At 40.3% G+C, this 18252-nt stretch overlaps 1 protein-coding gene across 7 annotated transcripts in view; it reads left to right on the forward strand.

Moving 5' to 3' along the window:
• The window catches only part of LOC112555964 (dynein heavy chain 2, axonemal-like), a 90271-nt gene extending 76950 nt beyond the window's left edge, over positions 1–13321 (forward strand). For 2 of the 7 annotated variants that reach the window (XM_025224586.1, XM_025224585.1), the window contains exons 57-71: positions 102–301; positions 2169–2295; positions 2817–3000; positions 4588–4793; positions 6415–6540; positions 6853–7044; positions 7353–7544; positions 7960–8144; positions 9023–9248; positions 9748–9864; positions 10201–10350; positions 10755–10931; positions 11430–11504; positions 11849–11999; positions 12542–13321. In XM_025224586.1, coding sequence (XP_025080371.1) covers positions 102–301; positions 2169–2295; positions 2817–3000; positions 4588–4793; positions 6415–6540; positions 6853–7044; positions 7353–7544; positions 7960–8144; positions 9023–9248; positions 9748–9864; positions 10201–10350; positions 10755–10931; positions 11430–11504; positions 11849–11999; positions 12542–12696 — 2463 coding nt within the window. In that variant the 3' untranslated portion in view covers positions 12697–13321. Of the gene's footprint in view, positions 1–101; positions 302–2168; positions 2296–2800; positions 3001–4587; positions 4794–6414; positions 6541–6852; positions 7050–7352; positions 7609–7959; positions 8145–9022; positions 9249–9747; positions 9865–10200; positions 10351–10754; positions 10932–11429; positions 11505–11848; positions 12000–12541 lie in introns of those variants that run through there. The other 5 variants (XR_003097568.1, XM_025224587.1, XM_025224588.1 and 2 more) reach the window with 5 other exon arrangements.
• Positions 13322–18252: the final 4931 nt, after the last annotated feature.

The following is an 18252-nucleotide window of genomic DNA, read 5'->3' on the forward strand; positions in this document are numbered from 1 at the left end:
AAGTGAGATAGTGATAGGAGATAAAAGATGCACAATAGAAGAGGCTGCATGCCCTTTAAACAGCTGGATCGTTAAAAAAAAATGTCTGTTTTTTTCTGAAGGGCTACAGGGACAGTTCCAAGCGTTCTGCCATCCTGTTCTTTGTGCTGAATGACATGGGCCACATTGATCCCATGTATCAGTTCTCCTTGGATGCGTATATTGATCTCTTCATTCTTTCAATTGACAAAAGTCCAAAAAGTTCAGATTTGGAGGAGCGTATTGCTCAGTTGAATGAATATCACACCTATGCTGTCTACAGGTACAGTGCCATTACTACCAGATACTTTAAGCAAAAACATTGTGTTAAATTTACTGTCTTGATGGAACATGTCAAAATTTATTCAACCTAATAATTGTAAAGAGTTAGCTGCTTATTATAAACTCTGTTTGGTTAAGTTTAAAATTTGAAGAACATGGATGATGCCACAGAAAATGTCTTCAGCTTCATGGTATCAAAAAAAAAAAAAGACACAAACAAAGTAGTTTCTTGACAGTGAATATCATGTTCCAGTTGTACAGTTAGTACAACATCCCTCTTCAGAAGGGAGCCCTCGGGAAGCCAGCTCGCCGACCCATCTTCTCACGGCCAAGGCAAAAACCAGGATAGGGACCTGGAACATCAGAACCCTATACGAGAGAATAAACAAAGCCAGGCTTGCATTCCACACCCTACGACCTATCTGGAACTCCAAGGCTTTATATTTACACACCAAGATCCGCATCTTCAATACAAATCTAAAGTCAGTCCTTCTGTATGGATCTGAGACATGGTGTGTGACAAATGCCATCACCAACAAGATACAGTGGAACCTCGGTTAACGAACTTAATCCGTTCTGGAAAGCTGTTCGTTATCCGAAATGTTCGTTATCCGAAACAATTTTTTCCATAAGAAATAAAGGAAATAGATTTAATTGGTTCCCAGCCCCTGTTGACTCGCTAATATTTGAAAGTTACAGGCTATATAGGTAGGTTTTAATGAGAACAGTTATAATGCAATATAAATGGAGTTAAATAAACATAAAAACATTAACGAAAGCATTTAAACATCAGAAAACTTGGCGTGGTTGGAAGCAGGTGTGGGGAGGTAGGGGTGGAATTACTGATTCCCCCTCCATGAACACGTGACATTGTAAAATCGGGGTGACTTCCCTTTTCTGTAGCTTTGAGGTTAAAGGAAAAAATTTGTCCAGTGTCTGTTCTTTCTGCCTTTTTTGTAAAATTTTTCGGTAATACGACATCACAGATCCGACAGACGCATGCCACCTTCATACTTTGAAATCATTTCCTTTTTCAATTCAATTGTTGGCCGCTTCCTTGTCATTACCTCACTACTATTAATTGCTCTTAATCTTCTTTGGAGCCATTATTGTGGATTATCTTATTAAAATAAAGCACAAAAATCACTAAATAAGAAAGATGCGCATAGATAAGGAACGACCGATCGTAACTGTGTCTCAAGCGCGAATGATGACACGCTGGTCGGTCACGTGGGGTTCACGTGGCTGTTCGTTATCCGAAATTTTGTTCGCTATCCGAGACAAATTTTTGACGAAATTTTTGTTCGTTAACCGAAATATTCGCTATCCGAGGCGTTCGCTAACCGAGGTTCCACTGTACAGACATTCGTCAACAGATGTCTGCACCACATCCTTTACATCAGATGGCCCAAGAAGATCTCCAGTACAGACCTGTGGGAGAGAACCAACCAAAAACCTGCCAGCCAAGACATCAAGAAGCGGAAGTGGGGCTTGATTGGTCACACCTTACAAAAGTCCGTCAACAATTTAACAAGACAGGCTCTGGGCTGGAACTCACAGGGGAGGCGCAGGGTTTGGAGACCAAGACAGATGTGGAGGAGATCAGTCCACAGAGAGGCAGAGGCAGCTGGCATGACATGGTCCCAACTGGAAAGGGACGCCCAGAACCCGGTCCGATGGCGGGGTGTGGTTGGGGCCCTATGCTCCACTGGGGGCAAATAGGAACAAGTAGAAGAAGAATATCATGTTCTGCCTCTCATGATACCTTCAAGAATGGGGCTTCTTTTGTACTACCAATTTCATGTATAATGCATAAAAATTCTTTGCATGCTAAGGATTGACAGTAGGGCTGGATATTTGCATTTCAGATACACATGCAGAGCGCTTTTTGAAAAACACAAACTCCTATTCTCATTCCACATGTGTGCTAAAGTCCTAGAGTCTGGTGGCAAGCTCTGTATGGATGAGTACACCTTCTTTCTTCGTGGAGGCGTGGTATGTAATGATTTTTTTGCCACCTAACAAACTTGTAAAAAGTAACAAATGATGGAAAATGTCCAAGAACAAATAGACAAATGGCATTGGCTTTAATAAAGTAACCAAACTCCTATAAAACATAAGCATTATGAAGTAGTAGAACTCTCTGTTTATAAATGAGATATGTAAAGAGGGAGAAGGGCTCTTATCCTGATAGCTCTTTGGTCACTGAACTGAAAGTGGCTCACCTTTCTTGGGTTTAAAATGTTGAAGATATTTACTGCTGAGTCAGTGTCAAGAGTTTTCCAGTTGCTGGCCATGCTAGAACCTTGAGCACAACCTTTTGTTGAAGTAGCATATAGTTATTGTGAACAAAGTACTCAAATTATTGTTCTGGCATTGAGAATTAAAAGACAATGAAATCGAAGGAGAAATGACTTGAGGAAGGGGGGAGGAGAAAAATAAAACAAATAACTTGTCTATGGAAGAAGAATAATTCTTTTACATGTGCATCATTGTGCAGAATTTGTGATGGGCAGGTTCTTGATCGAGACAATCAGATGGATAATCCTTGCTCATGGCTGTCAGATCTGGCTTGGGACAACATCACTGAACTGGATAAACTGACCAACTTCCATGACATCATTACTTCCTTTGAGCAGTATGGCAGGGAATGGTATGAGTGGTTTACATCTGACAATCCCGAGACTGCTTTCCTTCCTGGTTAGTCTCTTCCTACTAATTTGACTTGAAAGATGACTCCATCACACTTTTTTTGGTCTTTATCCATCTTTCCATATCACATATTCCTTTTCTGGTCATACTTCTTTAGAATGAAATATATTCTGGTAGGGCTGTGGGCTATCAATATCTGAAAGGTGGTGTGACCCATGGGTCATTCAGAGAAGTACACTGACAACACCCTGCATAACCAGGTGAAAAATGCTATGGAAATTTTGTCTAAGGATGCAGTTTTAAAAAAGAAGACTATATAAAAGATTCTGAAAGAGGGCAGTATGAGAAAATGATGGGTGGTCATAAAACAAGACAGTACACATCAGGTGTTCAGACTACTCTTACTGTCTGAAAGGCATCACACCTATAGCACCCTCTGGCATCTTGACACTGTATAAATAGTTGAAATCAACCCATTCTTTCTTGTTACTTTAGTCCCTAGTGTCTTTTTTAGGGTAGGCCTCCAGCAAGCAAGTGAAGAAGAAGAGACAGAGGCATTGATGATTTTAAATGGAGTTATTTTGTGCCATTTGTTTTGTCCAACTGGAGAGTCAAGTGGAGGGAGTTGATATTTTATATTGCATCAACAGTTAAGGCTATATCAATACAAAGCAGCCCTAAGATGAGATTTGAACTGTGATCCTTGCTTTGTTGGTGGTAGGTTCTTAACAGTGTCACCTCTTGAGCATCAGCAGCAGCAGTGTCTGGGTATATTTTAGTATTTAAAGCATATTTATTCAAATAATATTTTGCTGAATTCCAAAGTGACTGAACAAATTAACTACCGAAAAAAAATTTACCAGTTCTGCCAAGCATGCACCACTAACTCCTTGTCCCTTTGTGATCCACTTACTGTTACTTAATGTCAACATAATGAGAAGACACTTTATTTATATCCTCTTCCCCCCACCAGTTTATGATAAAGAAAAATGCTGTCTGTATGTGAAAATAAGCTTTTAGAAAGGAAGCTGTAACTAGGAATGCTCCCTTTGACATTTTCCAACATGATTAAGATGATTTGTGTACACATATGAACAAAGCTGAACAAGATTGATGAAAACAAGGATTCTGTTGTTCATGCCCCCTGTTGACATAGCTGTTTCCCTTTTACCCCAAATCACATACAAAAGAATCTTACCTGTCATATAAAGAACTTTAACTCTTTGAGTCTGGGCTGGACATATTAGCAACCTCAGCATCTGTCAAGATCAGGGCGTCCACCTGTGTCTGTCATAGTCGATAAGTTTATAAGTTTTACTACAAAACTATGTTAACATAAAGGGACAAAATCTAATCAGTTATCTAGGTGAATCACATTTGAAAAGAACTATATCCCTTAACATAGGAACAGGAAGCCTATTTCTGACACTAAAGTTCTTCATCATCATAAGTTATGTTTATTCCATACATGTTTATTCATATATCAACTGAAAACAGACAGAACTAAACATTGCAGCATGTAAACCTGAATAAACATCTTTTTGGAAAAACAATTTGATATACCTAATTTCCTTTGGATTCACAAGAAAAGACAATTTTATATGACATAGAAATCTGTTTTGTTCTTTTCTGCAGGTGAATGGGAGAATAGCTGTAATGAACTACAGCGCATGCTTTTGGTACGGTCTCTGAGACCTGACCGAGTGTCCTTCTGTGTCACATCCTTTATTGTGAACAACATGGGCGTCAAGTTCACAGAGCCACCAGTTCTCAACATGCAGCAGGTGCTGGAGGACTCCACTTGTAAAACGCCTCTCATCTTTGTTCTCTCTCCTGGCGTTGTGAGTATGCCTCTAGTGCAAGAATTACAGTTTGATGCATAACTTCACAATAAATAAAAAGTAGGAGCAAAAACAATATTTTTCTTATAGGGCACTTACCATAGTAGCCTAACCACAAGTACTAAGATTGACAACCATTTTCGTGGGGAAGTTACCCAGGAGTGGCAAGATGTCAAATGGCTTGTGCAAAAGTATGTGTACATCCACCACAAGTCTAAACTAAAGACAAGCGTAATTTGTATAGATTTAAAAGCGAAGAAAATATTTATCTGTGGAAGATTGAGCATAAATGATTTTGTAATGCTCTTGAAGATTATTACCAGCATATGATTTAGCCCACTGTCATGTGGTGATAGTTTTTGTCGGAGAGGGGCCTTTGCTAAGGAGAAATGGGGTGGGTTGTATGTGCACCAGTTGTGACAGAATAGTAAGTGCATTGGCTTATTGCCTGTAGGAGTATATTCACCTTGAAGCTGATGTAAAGATCATTATGTTGTATTATTATGCTTTGTGTGGTTGTTTCTTAGCCTTAGCATTTGTCCCCTTGGGTCCGTGTCAGGGGTGAATACCCAGCCTCTCTCTGGCTGGGCGACTAAGCTGGCCCACCCTTTTTTTCTTATGCTTTTCTTTCTTCTCCCTTACCTGGCCCTTTCATCTATACTCTTCTCCTAATCAAACATCTCGCTGTCATACTACAGTTTTATTCTTCCTATCCTATCTACACTGACCTTTCTCCTGTCTTGTTTCCCATCATACCTTTCTTTTGATGTCTTTTTTTCTCTGCGGCCTCCTTTAGGCCCCCTGCATTTGCCATGCAGGGCGAGCCGTGTCTGGGGAGGATGGGATCCTAGAGGTTGAGGTCCCTGATGGGTTGTGGCCCATCATACTAACACACCTCTTTGGCCTGGACTTCTATACAGGGGGTTGGTGTGGCCCACACCAATCAATTGGCTGGTCATGTATTTCCCTAGCTTTACTAGAAGGCTGCAGGAAGACCAGAGTATATTCCTTGTGTATCCTTGGTGCGACCCTGCTGGAAATGCCCTAAGTGGAACCACTCGGTCGCATCCACTTGTTGGACTCCGTGGTGGGTGGGGAGCTTAAGGAACAAACTGAATCCTTTATATCATGGCACCAAAAAACAAAACCCTCCAAAACCAAACAAACCTAGGAAAACGCATCAGAAAAGGTATGTTTCCAAACCCATCTATTTCTGTCAATGGCATGGTACTGAAAGTCCAGGTCCAGGAAGTAAAATTCCTTAGGGTCATCTTTGACCGTAAACTGTCATTTCTCTCTCATATCAAATTTCTGTGCCTTTCTCATCACAAGGCCTTGGACATTCTCAGAATAGTTGGCCAGGTCAGCTGGGGTCTGACCACATAGTCCTGCTTCATCTGTATCGTGCCCTGGTCCGCTCCAAGCTAGACTATGGATCCATCATCTATGGCTCTGCTCGAGAGTCCTACCTCAAAATTCTCAATCCTATTCACCAATCAAGGGCTTTGAATCTGTTAGGGTGCCTTCCACACTTTTCCAGGGCTCCCATGAGCCTAAAGCCGCCCTTGAAAGCAGACATAATTAAAGCCAATGAAGACTGATCTAAACAATCTTTGTTCAGGATCCGACTGCAGGTCTTATGCAGCTTTCACAAGCAAAGGGATTTGGTGAGCGCTTTTCTGCTCTATCCCTTGGACAAGGTCAGACTCCTGTTGCCACACGCCTCCTGAGAGACGGTGTTAGAGATGTAAGTATTTAGTCACCAAAACTGTGCCTGTAATTTGCATTTTTAAAAAATGTATGTCTTTGAAGAAAACAAGGACCAGTTTCATCAAATGTTATCCATTTTGTGAACAGATGCATATATGGTGGGTAACTCTTTTTTTCCTGTTTCATTTTGTTTTTTCATTTTGTTTAGTTTGGTGACTAGATTAGTGCAGTGACTTCAGGGTGTAGAAAGTCAGATCTAGAAGTCACATCAAACATGTACTGTGTACCACATGGATGTATTTATGAGACTAAAGATTGGAATAGCTTGTATTGAATTCTGATGCATCAGGGCAAGTGGGTGTTTTTGGCCAACTGCCACCTGTCTTTGAGCTGGATGCCAGCCTTAGACAAACTGGTGGGTCAGCTGCAAGTGCAGGCTCCACACCCTGATTTTCGGTTGTGGCTCAGCTCTTCCCCCAGTCCAGACTTTCCTATCTCCATCCTCCAGCAGGCCATCAAAATGACCACTGAACCACCCAAGGTGGAGTATGTGCTTGTTCACCCTCGTCTCATTGTTGATCAACATCTTGTCCAGAATTGTTTAGTCCTTAGTGACAGGTGTGCTATAATTCTGGTTGACCATTACAGATACTATAGATGACCAAGCTCGATTAGAGTGAAAAGTGTATTGAATGATCTGTAACAATATCTTAGTGCATTCAATGTGATTGCCTTCATGCAGGTCTGTAATTGCTTTCATTTGTATTAAATCATTAACAGGCCTTCTTAGCCCTCAAGATCTTTGTTCAGTTCATCACAGTTACTTGAGACATCATTGTTATGTGACAGGGCTTGAGAGCAAACATGAAGCGGCTGTACACCAAGATATCTGAGACTAAGTTTTTGCAATGCAAAACTCGGGAAAAGTACATTCGTCTTCTTTATTGTCTTTGCTTCTTTCATTCTGTCCTTCTTGAGAGGAAGAAGTTTCTCATGCTTGGTTGGAACATTGGCTATGAATTCAACGACTCTGATTTTGAGGCAAGTCATAGCTTACACACTGCACATGTTCTACCAAAGTGGATTTATATTTTTGTAGTGTATGGTGAGTAATATATATCTTTGGTGAGTGTCATGATTTGTCTTGGATTTTTTTTCTTTGGAAGTACTGTCTGTGAAACAAATAGCAGTAAAATCTTCATCTGTCTGATATCTTTCACTTCCAAATAATTATCTCTCTTTTCAGATCCACAAATTTCCAATAGCTGTTTCATGGATTAGAAATTTGAACATCTTTAAATAAGTGTCATCTACATTTTATGATGGTTGAAAATCAGATAAAGCTGTATAGGGACTTTGCTTAACTACAAGGTCTTGCTTGAAATGTCACGTTCTAGATCTTTCCTTTCTGTCTTAGCAAATTGTGTGCTTAACATTTGTGAAATTCTGTTACTAGGTGTCTGAAAATCTACTTCAAATTTATCTGGATGCCTATGAAGAAACACCATGGGAATCATTGAGATACCTCATTGCAGGCATAAGCTATGGTGGTCATGTTACTGATGACTGGGACAGACGGCTGCTTATGACGTACATGGGACAGTATTTTTGTGAAAGGGTTTTGGAAGTATCTTTATATCCGTGAGTTCTTTTGAATTTTGAGTAAAGATTAATCTAGGTGTGCATGAAAGGATTGTTATTTCTAGGCACATCAACCAAGAAGTTGACAGTAGCCCGAAGAAAAAAGGTGTCTGCACTTTTGCATGCGCAGTAGTGGATCTGCCCAGTGTGACAGGAATTCACATCCACATTTGTTTTCAGCAGAATTGCTTCCTTTACATTTTCGGTTCTCAAGTGCCTTTAGTTTTTGACTTTTTATTGACATGGGGCAGATCAGGTGCTGCACATATACAGACAAATTAAGAAAAATGCTAACCATTTCATCTAATTTCGTCTTGATGAGCTTCATTGAAAGTGTAGAGGGATGCAATTTGTGTTTGTAATGACCCTGTAATGATCGTGTAATGTACTGTTTCCCCAAATTTGGTTGAAAGCTTATGGCCCTACACTATTTCCTAAAATCTGGTTGAAAGCTCATGTCATACACTATTTTTTCAAATGTGGTTGAAAGTGCATATTTTATGCTATTTCCTCAAGTCTGGTTGAATACCGCACCCTTGTATTCTTGAGATGCATGCCTAGAAGCATTCCCATCCCAAAAAGCTCTTGTATTATATTATTTTCCAAAATCTGTTTGAATATTTCACTCACTAGTCAGTTCTTAATCTTCATCTGTGCACTTAGTTCATGATTGCCATGGTGTTGCCTGCATTTGGATACTTATGTTTTTTGCATGGTTGACTTTCAGTCTGTTCTTTCATGTATAGCACATTCATGTGGAAAATGTGCTTTACAAATTCAATAAAATGTTAAATAAGGAAACCACATCTAAAAATATTTTTTTTAACTATTCCATTGTTGATCATTTTAATTTTTGTTATGAGGAACTCTGTTTACAGATTATCCATTCTACCCACTTACTTCGTTCCAATTGATGGGCCATACAACATTTACCTTGATCATATCCACTTCCTGCCTGCAATAGATCACCCAGAGGCTTTTGGGCAGCATCCTAATGCTGACATCACATCTCAGATCCAGGAAGCAAAGTGTCTTTTTGACACCCTTTTGTCCCTGGCCCCACAGCAGACATCAGGAGGTGCTGGAGAAAGCCGTGAGGATAAGGTCTAGTCATTGTCATATGCATTACTAGTAGTACCAGCTGTGTTTATCAAGTAAGAGGGAAGATTGGGAGGATACAGGAAGATAAAAAGAAGTGTGGGAATGAGTTTCTGTTTTACAAACACCAAATGCTATCAGTAGCTGTGCCTATAAAGTGTCTAGAAACATTACATAACACAACTCATAATTTATTTATAGATATATTTGTAGTAATGGAAGAACATTTGTGTGTATAAAATTTAATGGAGGTGTGTGTTACTTTAGGTCATAAAGAGATTGAAGGATAGGGTATAGATGAATATTGATGAAGAGCATGAATATTTCATAAAAAGCATATCTTCTTGATTATTTCCATAAAAGAAATGAAATGTAGGATTTTATTGGCTATTAGAACACTTTTTTGAGAGATCTGCAGTGGTTGCTGCACATTGTAAAAGTGCAGAGATAAATATGAGCCAGTATGGTTAGGTCATGTATGGTCAGTGTTGGATACTATCTGCAGGTGCTGGAACTGGCAGCTAACATCTTCAAACAGATCCCAGAGAACATAGACTTTGCTGCAACTGCCAAGCTTCTGTCCGTTGACCCCTGTCCACTAAACGTTGTGTTGCTCCAAGAGGTGATGTCTGAATGTTGCTGATTTATTGTTTTTCACAAAGTGTAAGCATGAGTCTGTTCTTTGAGGCCAGCAAGGAGTAGACAGTCTGCACCACTTTCAAGCAGACTTCAGCTGTAAGATCAAGCGGTCGTTACCTTGTCCTAGTTTCAAGTCACTTCAGAGGCTGTTAGGACCAGATATACAGATACATCTGGAACAGAAATGGTTTATAAATGGGAGTGTTACTGACTTCATTAGAGAAAAATGAAACCTCTGAACCATTCCTTCTATAAGTACTCTGGTAGGTTTCCACAAATGATTGCCAAAAGTTCACAAGCATATGTGTTTTGTTGATAGATTCAGCGATACAATGCTTTGCTGGTTGATATCCGCATATCACTGATAGATCTGGAGAAGGGGATCCAGGGGCTGGTAGTGATGACGGCGGACTTGGAGATTATTTTCAACTGCCTTTTTGATGGTCGTGTTCCACCATCATGGGAAAAGGTAAAAGGGCTGTATTACATCTGAATTATACAAGGAATCCTCACAATGAAAATCATCAAATGAAGCCTAAATTAGAGTCAGGCTGTATGCAGCTGAACTTTTAGTGTTTTTCTTGGGATTCTGGCATGGGGTTGGGTTTAGGGGTAGAACCAAAAAGGTAGGGTTGTTAACCATACGAGCTGAGGAGCTAAAAGATTTTTCACTGGAATTTTTGGTGGGACAGAAAATGTATGTGTTTAAGAAATTTCTTTAGTTGGGAAGTGAGGTAAACTGGAGACCTTTATCTGTTGCAGTGTGTGATTACTGTTACGCAGCTGTATACTTCCTCAGTTTCTCATGATGACAGGAGATTACATGCATGCACAGTCAAACTAGGCTTAACAGTTGAGCCTTTCTGTTTATAGGCCTACTCTTCATTAAAGCCCTTAGCAGCATGGACACGTGACCTGGTGATGAGAATGGACCAGATGTCAAAGTGGGCCTTAACAGCTCACCAGCCAACCATTTTCTGGATGTCTGGCTTCACCTTTCCCACAGGCTTCCTGACAGCTGTGCTACAGACCTATGCCAGGAAGAACAATGTGAGTTTAAATAGATCATGAACTGACTTGTGCAGCTGCAAAGACAAATATAGTCCCAACTCATTATCTCACCCCCATCTGTCCAACACTAATATTGGGCAAGAGGCCAGACTGGTGATGTAAAGAGGGTATGTATTCTATAACTAGGGGTAGCTTTAAGGGAAGTCCCTTCCATCGCAAAGTTTTGCAAGGCAGGATTGGTGAGATAAAATGTATTTTGATAGATAACTGACAATTCATGCATGTTCAAACTATGCAAATTTGAAATCACACACACACGAACACATGAACACAAACATACAGACATACATGCACACACACAGACGCTGCCCCTCAGATCCCTAAAAGCTCCCCTAATGTCACTCGCAGAAATGCCTGAAGCTTCTATTTGATTAGCATTTTTCTTCATGTATTGATAACTGTAGCTGTACATAACCTGACAATTTATCTCAAGCAAAAACTTGATGTTTGTACCCTCAGATCACTTTCTATGAACAGGTTTCTATTGATCTCCTTTCTTGGGACTTCTCAGTGCTGACTGTAGATGATTCAAATGTCCCTGGGCAGCCCAAGGTAGACCACCTCATTAAACATACACTGCTAAAATATTTTTATATTGCTTGTCAGCCTATATGATTCTAAATAACCTATATTTTTTTCCATAATCTGATCCTTACTGCTTTTCAAACTACTCTCACATGTTGCTTTTGTCTTTATATTACTATCAACTGTGTGCACAGTACTACTGTACTACTTACACATGAAGAACTACACGTGCAGCTGTGTGTGGATGTGTGTGAATGTGTGGCTAGAGGGAATGTAGATGTTCTTTCTCTTTGAAAGAAGAACATAGAGTGCCTTGGATGAATTGATCATAAACTTGATTGAAATGGATTCCATGGTCTGTTCGCCTTCAGGAGGGCGTGCTTGTTAAAGGAATGTTTCTACAAGGTGCAGGCTGGGACATGAAGAATCAAATGTTGATAGAAGCAGCTCCTATGCAGCTTGTTTGTCCGATGCCTTCTATCCATTTTAAGCCTTCTGAAGCTAAAAAGAAAAGCAGCAAAGGTAATATTACCAGCAAGAAGCAGATGCACACTTTACAATCAGAAATATGATAATAATAATAAATCTTTTATTTACATAGTGCAGGTTGACACTTATGATGGAGCATGTTCTTAGAGCTTGAGGTAAAAACAAGACATAGTATATGAAAAACAAAAGGTTGAACAATTGTACTGACAAGAAATAAAAGACAAGCATGGAGGATGCAAAGAGGAGTCAGGTCGATATAGCACTGGCTATGATTGTTATTAACTGCCATTTTTAGTGCTTTCATATTTACCATACTGTTAGATTCTTCTTCTGTTTTGTCATTCACTAGTCTGTACTTCCAGGATAACCTTTGGGATGAATGACAGTGCCTGTGCCTTTTGCTCCCATAGAGTGTTCTTTGGAGTGAGGTGCCTGTTGGTCATGTCACATCTTACTCTGCCTTCAGTAATGGGACATTTTCAGAGAATGTGCTCAGGAATATGGTGTTAGATGAAGCTTAAACACTTCAATTAATTTGTTTCTGTGACTTATGCAGACTGATGATGTCTTTGCAGGTATTTATACTGCTCCTTGCTACTACACACCAAACAGAGCTGGTTCAGCTGGACACCCATCCTTTGTGGTGGCTGTTGACCTGAAGACTGGGGAGAAGCCTCCAGAGCACTGGATCAAGCGGGGAACGGCTCTTCTCATGAGCCTAGACTACTAAGCCCTCTTGCTTAGCTGAGGCTGAAGTGGCAGGAACAAGGCATTCCAGCCAACATATGTTCACTTCAGACCAAAAACTAAACAAAAAACAACCCAACTCCTTTTATTTGATAGCTGTAAGCCCAGGATGCATATAATCTTTATACATGTACACTAACCAGAATATTAATAACATTATTGCATGCAGGTGACATTCTGACATTAATGAGGTGATAGTATACAATATGACAAAAGAAAAGATTTACATTGTGAGAAAACTGCATGATATTGAAATATAAATGGGACCATAAAAAATCTTTAAACTAAGACATTACCAAGCAAATGAATCGGCTTAAATTTGTGTCTATTTTTAGATTTACTATTCATTAATTATTCAAATTTAAGGCCATTTGAGTAAATGACAAAATATTTTGGAAACAGATTCATAGGGTTAGCAGGTGGTAAAAGGTAAGGACATAAAAACATGTAATGAAACTTGTAAATAACAGGACAACTATTATACATGTCTCCTCTAGATTATACAACTAGATGTAATGAATACAGTATTTAATTTTACAAATCCTTACATAGTTTTGACAATAAACATATTAGCATAAAGCATATCACAGCTGCGAAATATTTACCTGTGATACCATAAAAGTCAACAACTCCTTATTGCGTCATTAGATGTTGCGCTCATCGGTCCTTTGTGGTCAATAAAGTCTGAATAAAAAAAGCCACACTGTGTGTATCCAGTAAAATAAAATAATTATATTTGCTATTGTTTTCATGGTGGGGCTCACATTACCTCTACCCTAACGGCTTCCAGTTCCAAAGTAGGTTATTACAAAAGAGTCGAGTCTAATTGCATGCAACTAGAGGGACTAACAAGATGGGGAGAGATAATCCAGGATCCATTCATCATGGCATATTTTAGGATCGCCTCCCTTGGATCGCTGATGGACTCGGCGTCTGGGATCATTTGCTGACAGGCTTTTTAACTGAAAGGGATTCACTGGCCAGATCACCTTTTTCTAATACTTTTGTTATTGTGTAAATGTTTGTATTAAAATACATTTATTAAATTGGAGTTTTCAGTGTGTGGATAAGGCTAAAACTATTCAGAATTTTTGTAAAAAGTAAGGGAGGCGCCTTTTATGTAGTTAACCATTAATAAACAATAAAGTTGCCTTCCTTAGACCTTGTCACCACTGCATTGGGCGGCTAAGGGTTCAGATTAAGTCTCGGGGAAACTCGACACCTGTTCGCAGGGCTGGGCATCGGGGTTGTCTCCGGTTTCCTCTCCCCTCCCTCTCCCCCTATAGTGTGAAATCGCCGCAATGTGGAAGCATTGTTTAAATAAACCAACTATACTGAAGAGTGTATGCCGTGACCACAATTAATAGGAAAGGGAACGATGGCATAAAATCATTGGTGATCAGGCGATTAAACCACATTAACCTAGGCCCTATAGTGAAATGTGAAAGTCGACGCAAGCATTTTAACCACACCACTATTCGAAATAACGGAAGCAAATTATCAACTTTTCAGCAGTTAGAGCATATACCAAGCCAGTGGTTAATTCGGCTCCAAGTCAAAACGAAATAAAATTGTGCCCTAAAGAATCTCACACCATAATCCACACCCACTTTCAGAAAACGGTAGTTGAAATATGGATAAAATCTGAGATGTTTTGACATGAAAAACCCAATAATGTTTATAGAATTAAAAGAATAATAAATACTACGAATTATGTGACCAGTACACGAGCCAACAACATACCAAGCTACAAAAAAAAAAAAAAGTAAATATTTTCCTTAACTAGCTCGACAGCTCATTGAAAGTTCTCTCCTGTCAGTACATTTTTGCTGCTTAAAAAAATTTCAGCAGCTGCTGTCATGGCTGCTAGTTAGCATTCCTGACGTTCTTTGTGTCGTGACTACTTCCATTACTGTTCAGACATCTGGGTTTTGTTTTTATGTTTGTTTATTTATTCATTTTAGTGACAAGCAGATTCCAGACATGCCATTTTACACACACACACTCTCTCTCTTCCTTTGCTCGTTTGATATTAAACATGTCTCGTGCATTAACCTGGAATCTTACGTTGTAAATTTTATAGTTTTTTTCCCTCATCTATATATCATTTGTATGTAACATATGGCCCCTAGGACAAGATTAATTACTGCTCAGTACAATTCTCAGCTACTGATGATGATGATAGGCTGACCTTGTTTTTATAGGCTGATGATAGGCTGACCTTGTTTTGTCTCTTTCTCTAATTTTGCCATTCTATCAGCCTGCTCGTTGCCTTCGATATACCACAGTGTTAGTGTACACCACGTTAACGTTTTTAGGTAATAAACATTTTTCAATGCTTTCAGCTTAGGTAGCCAGTTACTGTTGATGGCTTGTAGAACAGACATGTCATCTGTTAAGAACACTACCTTTGAATCTGAGCTTGCTTTGCTGCTGAGACTATATAGCACACATCAGGGCTTCAAGTTCAGCTCTGTGGTTGGTGCAATGAGAACCTGTTGGTATGGCTATATCTGCCTGTGTCTGTTGAGGTATTGGAGGTATACCTCCGCTCCTCCATTTTTGAATGACGTCTGTCGCTGACCCATAGGTGTAAGCCGGTGTCCATGTTTCTTGAGGGTACTTTTTGACTAGCATGGCGACCATCAGTGGTTTCCTGCTTGTATCACTGTGCTCGTCCTTGTTATGATGATGATGATTATGAAGAAGAAGAATGTACCTTCGTAAGCTAAACATTTTTTTTCAGTTAGCAACGCAATCTTGGGCCTTTTCTACCATTCGTTTATTGAGAGTCTTCTGTCTTTTTTATTTTTATGCTGGTTCCGCAGTCTGTCCCTAACGGGAAGTCTGAACAACATTGTCCACATGTCTTAAGATAATGAGTATCAAACAGAGGGTTTTATCTTCTTTCTGTGATCAACAAATAGGACAACTTCTCGCATTTTATCAATACCTGAACATACACTAAAGGAATTTGTGTTATGAAGTTCAGGTAAAGTGTAAACGCTATACTGTGCCTGTTTGTAGAAACAATATTCCCCTGAAATCATTTGTGCCATCTGCAGTTCAGCTGCTCGGTCACAGATGAATTGTCAGTGGAGTGTGTGTGATGCTGTTTGTGTGCATTTGAATAGTCTAGCTGTAGGTCATTTTTTTTTAAAGATTGTGTCGCTTGCTCATACATTCCAACTTGCTCATAATTTTCACATTGCATTTTTTCGTTTTCACTTACTCATATTTTTCATCTAAAACTTATTGTTTATATTCATGTATGTTATAACTGAGCACCTCCCCACGATTTTAATTGCCCACTAGGAACTAATAAAGTTGGTCATTGTCACTGATGATTGATGATGACGATTGTTTACTTAATTACCCAGCGGGACGTTGGGATGGGAAGGGAGAGCAAACAAAAACTGCCTTTATGTCTCCATTCCCACGTGCATGCGCTTCAAGGTGACTCCAAAGTGTGTAGCATGTCTCGTCATCCTGACCTCGACTGTCCACTAGGTGCAGGTGATAAACAGCTCCGTAACATGTTACCTGATGCTTTTACTCTTCACTGTATGCACTGCATACGAGTACCAACCAGTGTGATTGCACGAATGAGATTAATATGTGCGTGTGGCGTGGTGTTTGTATAACATGCATTAGAGCCGGTGTGTGTGCGCGCGCATGCGCAATAATACTCATATATGATTACTCTCAAAATGACATTTTATGAAAACTTAGTTGACATCGATCGACTTTTGCGCAATTAGACTGTTCAACCAATAGACACTGTCGATACTGAGTAATTTATTGATAATCGGATATGCTTGGTTTACTTGATTTCGTGTATAGACTTTTCTGTTCTTTATACATTACTACCTTCAGTTCGTTGTCACTGTTTCTTCCCTTCGGTTATGTTTCCTTCCACCCCATTCCTTGCCCCCCATCATCCCTCCCTGTCACTTGGCACGCGCAGGTTCAGCTCCTGTTACATATCCGACACCTCGTGCTCAGTTTGTTTTTCCATCCTGCGTCCTTCTGCAGGGCTCCGCACCTGCTTGGCGATCCTCAGCAAAGCTGGGGCCAGCTCTCCAGCTGTGAAGTCACTTTTGGTCAGCAAATATGGCGTGTGGCGGCAGCACCGTCACTGCTGGAGCAGCACTGGGTTCAGAGGCCACTAACTACCGCTGAACGCTCCCGACTGTGAAGCTGAATTAACAGTAACATCGACAGAGAGAGAGGTGGGGTGTGGGGAGAGAATGGGTGTTACACTCGGGCGCGCGTGCGAACATTATTCTGGCCAAAGATCGTCAAACAGGTTATCCAGCTTCGGTTTGTTTGATGGAGGGATTACCCTTTAAATTCAAGCTTTGAAGACACAAGGAGATGGACAAATGAATTTACAGTTAACGAGAGAGTGACATAACGATCGAACTGAGACAATGGCTGGCCGAACTGAGGTTTAAAAAGATCTATTCTAGGGATTGGAATATTTAGTTTTAGAGAAGTCCGAGTGTAATTGGATGAGAATAGCAAAAGAGACTGGGGGACAGTTTACCTGTTAGTATTTTGTAAATAAAGATGCATTTATTGAATTTCAGGGTTATAGAGTGGAGAGAGGGGTGTCGAGCGAACCAGGTATTCGGAGAGCCCATTATCCTACAGTCAGCCCTGTGGACAGATGTCACATTCAGGAGAAAAACCCAACAACCAAAAAAAAAAAAATAGTCACCATGACAAGATCCTGACAGCAGTGATGACTGTAACGAGCTGTTTACTCACTGCGCTATCGTGGGCTCCCCGGTGTCTCACCTGCTGATGGAATAAAATGTAAAGTTGCGGGACACGACAGCCATGCGGTGTAAATAAGACATTTCTGTTATATCTGTTGTCATTGAGTAGGCTGTCTTCTTCTTAGTCGTCTTTCGCACTCGGCAAAGAGGCTGTGGTTCAAATATCAGGGGTCGGTTGTAGAGCGGACATAACTGTGAGAGGGGGAGTAGTGTTTAGTCTATTTCTCCTCACAAGCCCACTTGAGATGGCTGCTCAGACCACATCGTCCCGTTCTAAGGCGGGAAAAGTCAACCATTGTTCACAACCTAGCAGCTAGAGGAGGTAAACTGAATGATTCGACTCCTTGTAGTTAATCAACAACACTGCAAACTGTTTGCCCGACTGGACATACGCTTGGCACAGACCCCGAAAGTAATATCCGATGCTAACAATTGACGGGTTCGTCCCTGGAACACCTGCTTGGAAAAGATCGAAGTGCATGTAAGTCGCAAAATGAAGTCCGGAGAATCAAGCTTTTACCCCTCGTGGTTGTCAGATGAGGCGCGAAGGGAGACAAGTTGGTTTGGACAGGGGCAGATAATAATCACTGCGGGTTAGTAATTTCACGTCGCGTACCACTCACCCTCCTGCTTACGTCATGACAACCACTCACGCGGTTACGCCTAGTGGTGTGATCACGTGATAAATGGCGCTGCTGTCTTATGGTCGTGCTGCACGAGCAGAAGAGTCGTAGTCAGGGTGGAGTCTCATTTGC

This window comes from Pomacea canaliculata, linkage group LG14 (assembly GCF_003073045.1).
Source record: "Pomacea canaliculata isolate SZHN2017 linkage group LG14, ASM307304v1, whole genome shotgun sequence".
Lineage (NCBI taxonomy): Eukaryota > Metazoa > Mollusca > Gastropoda > Architaenioglossa > Ampullariidae > Pomacea > Pomacea canaliculata.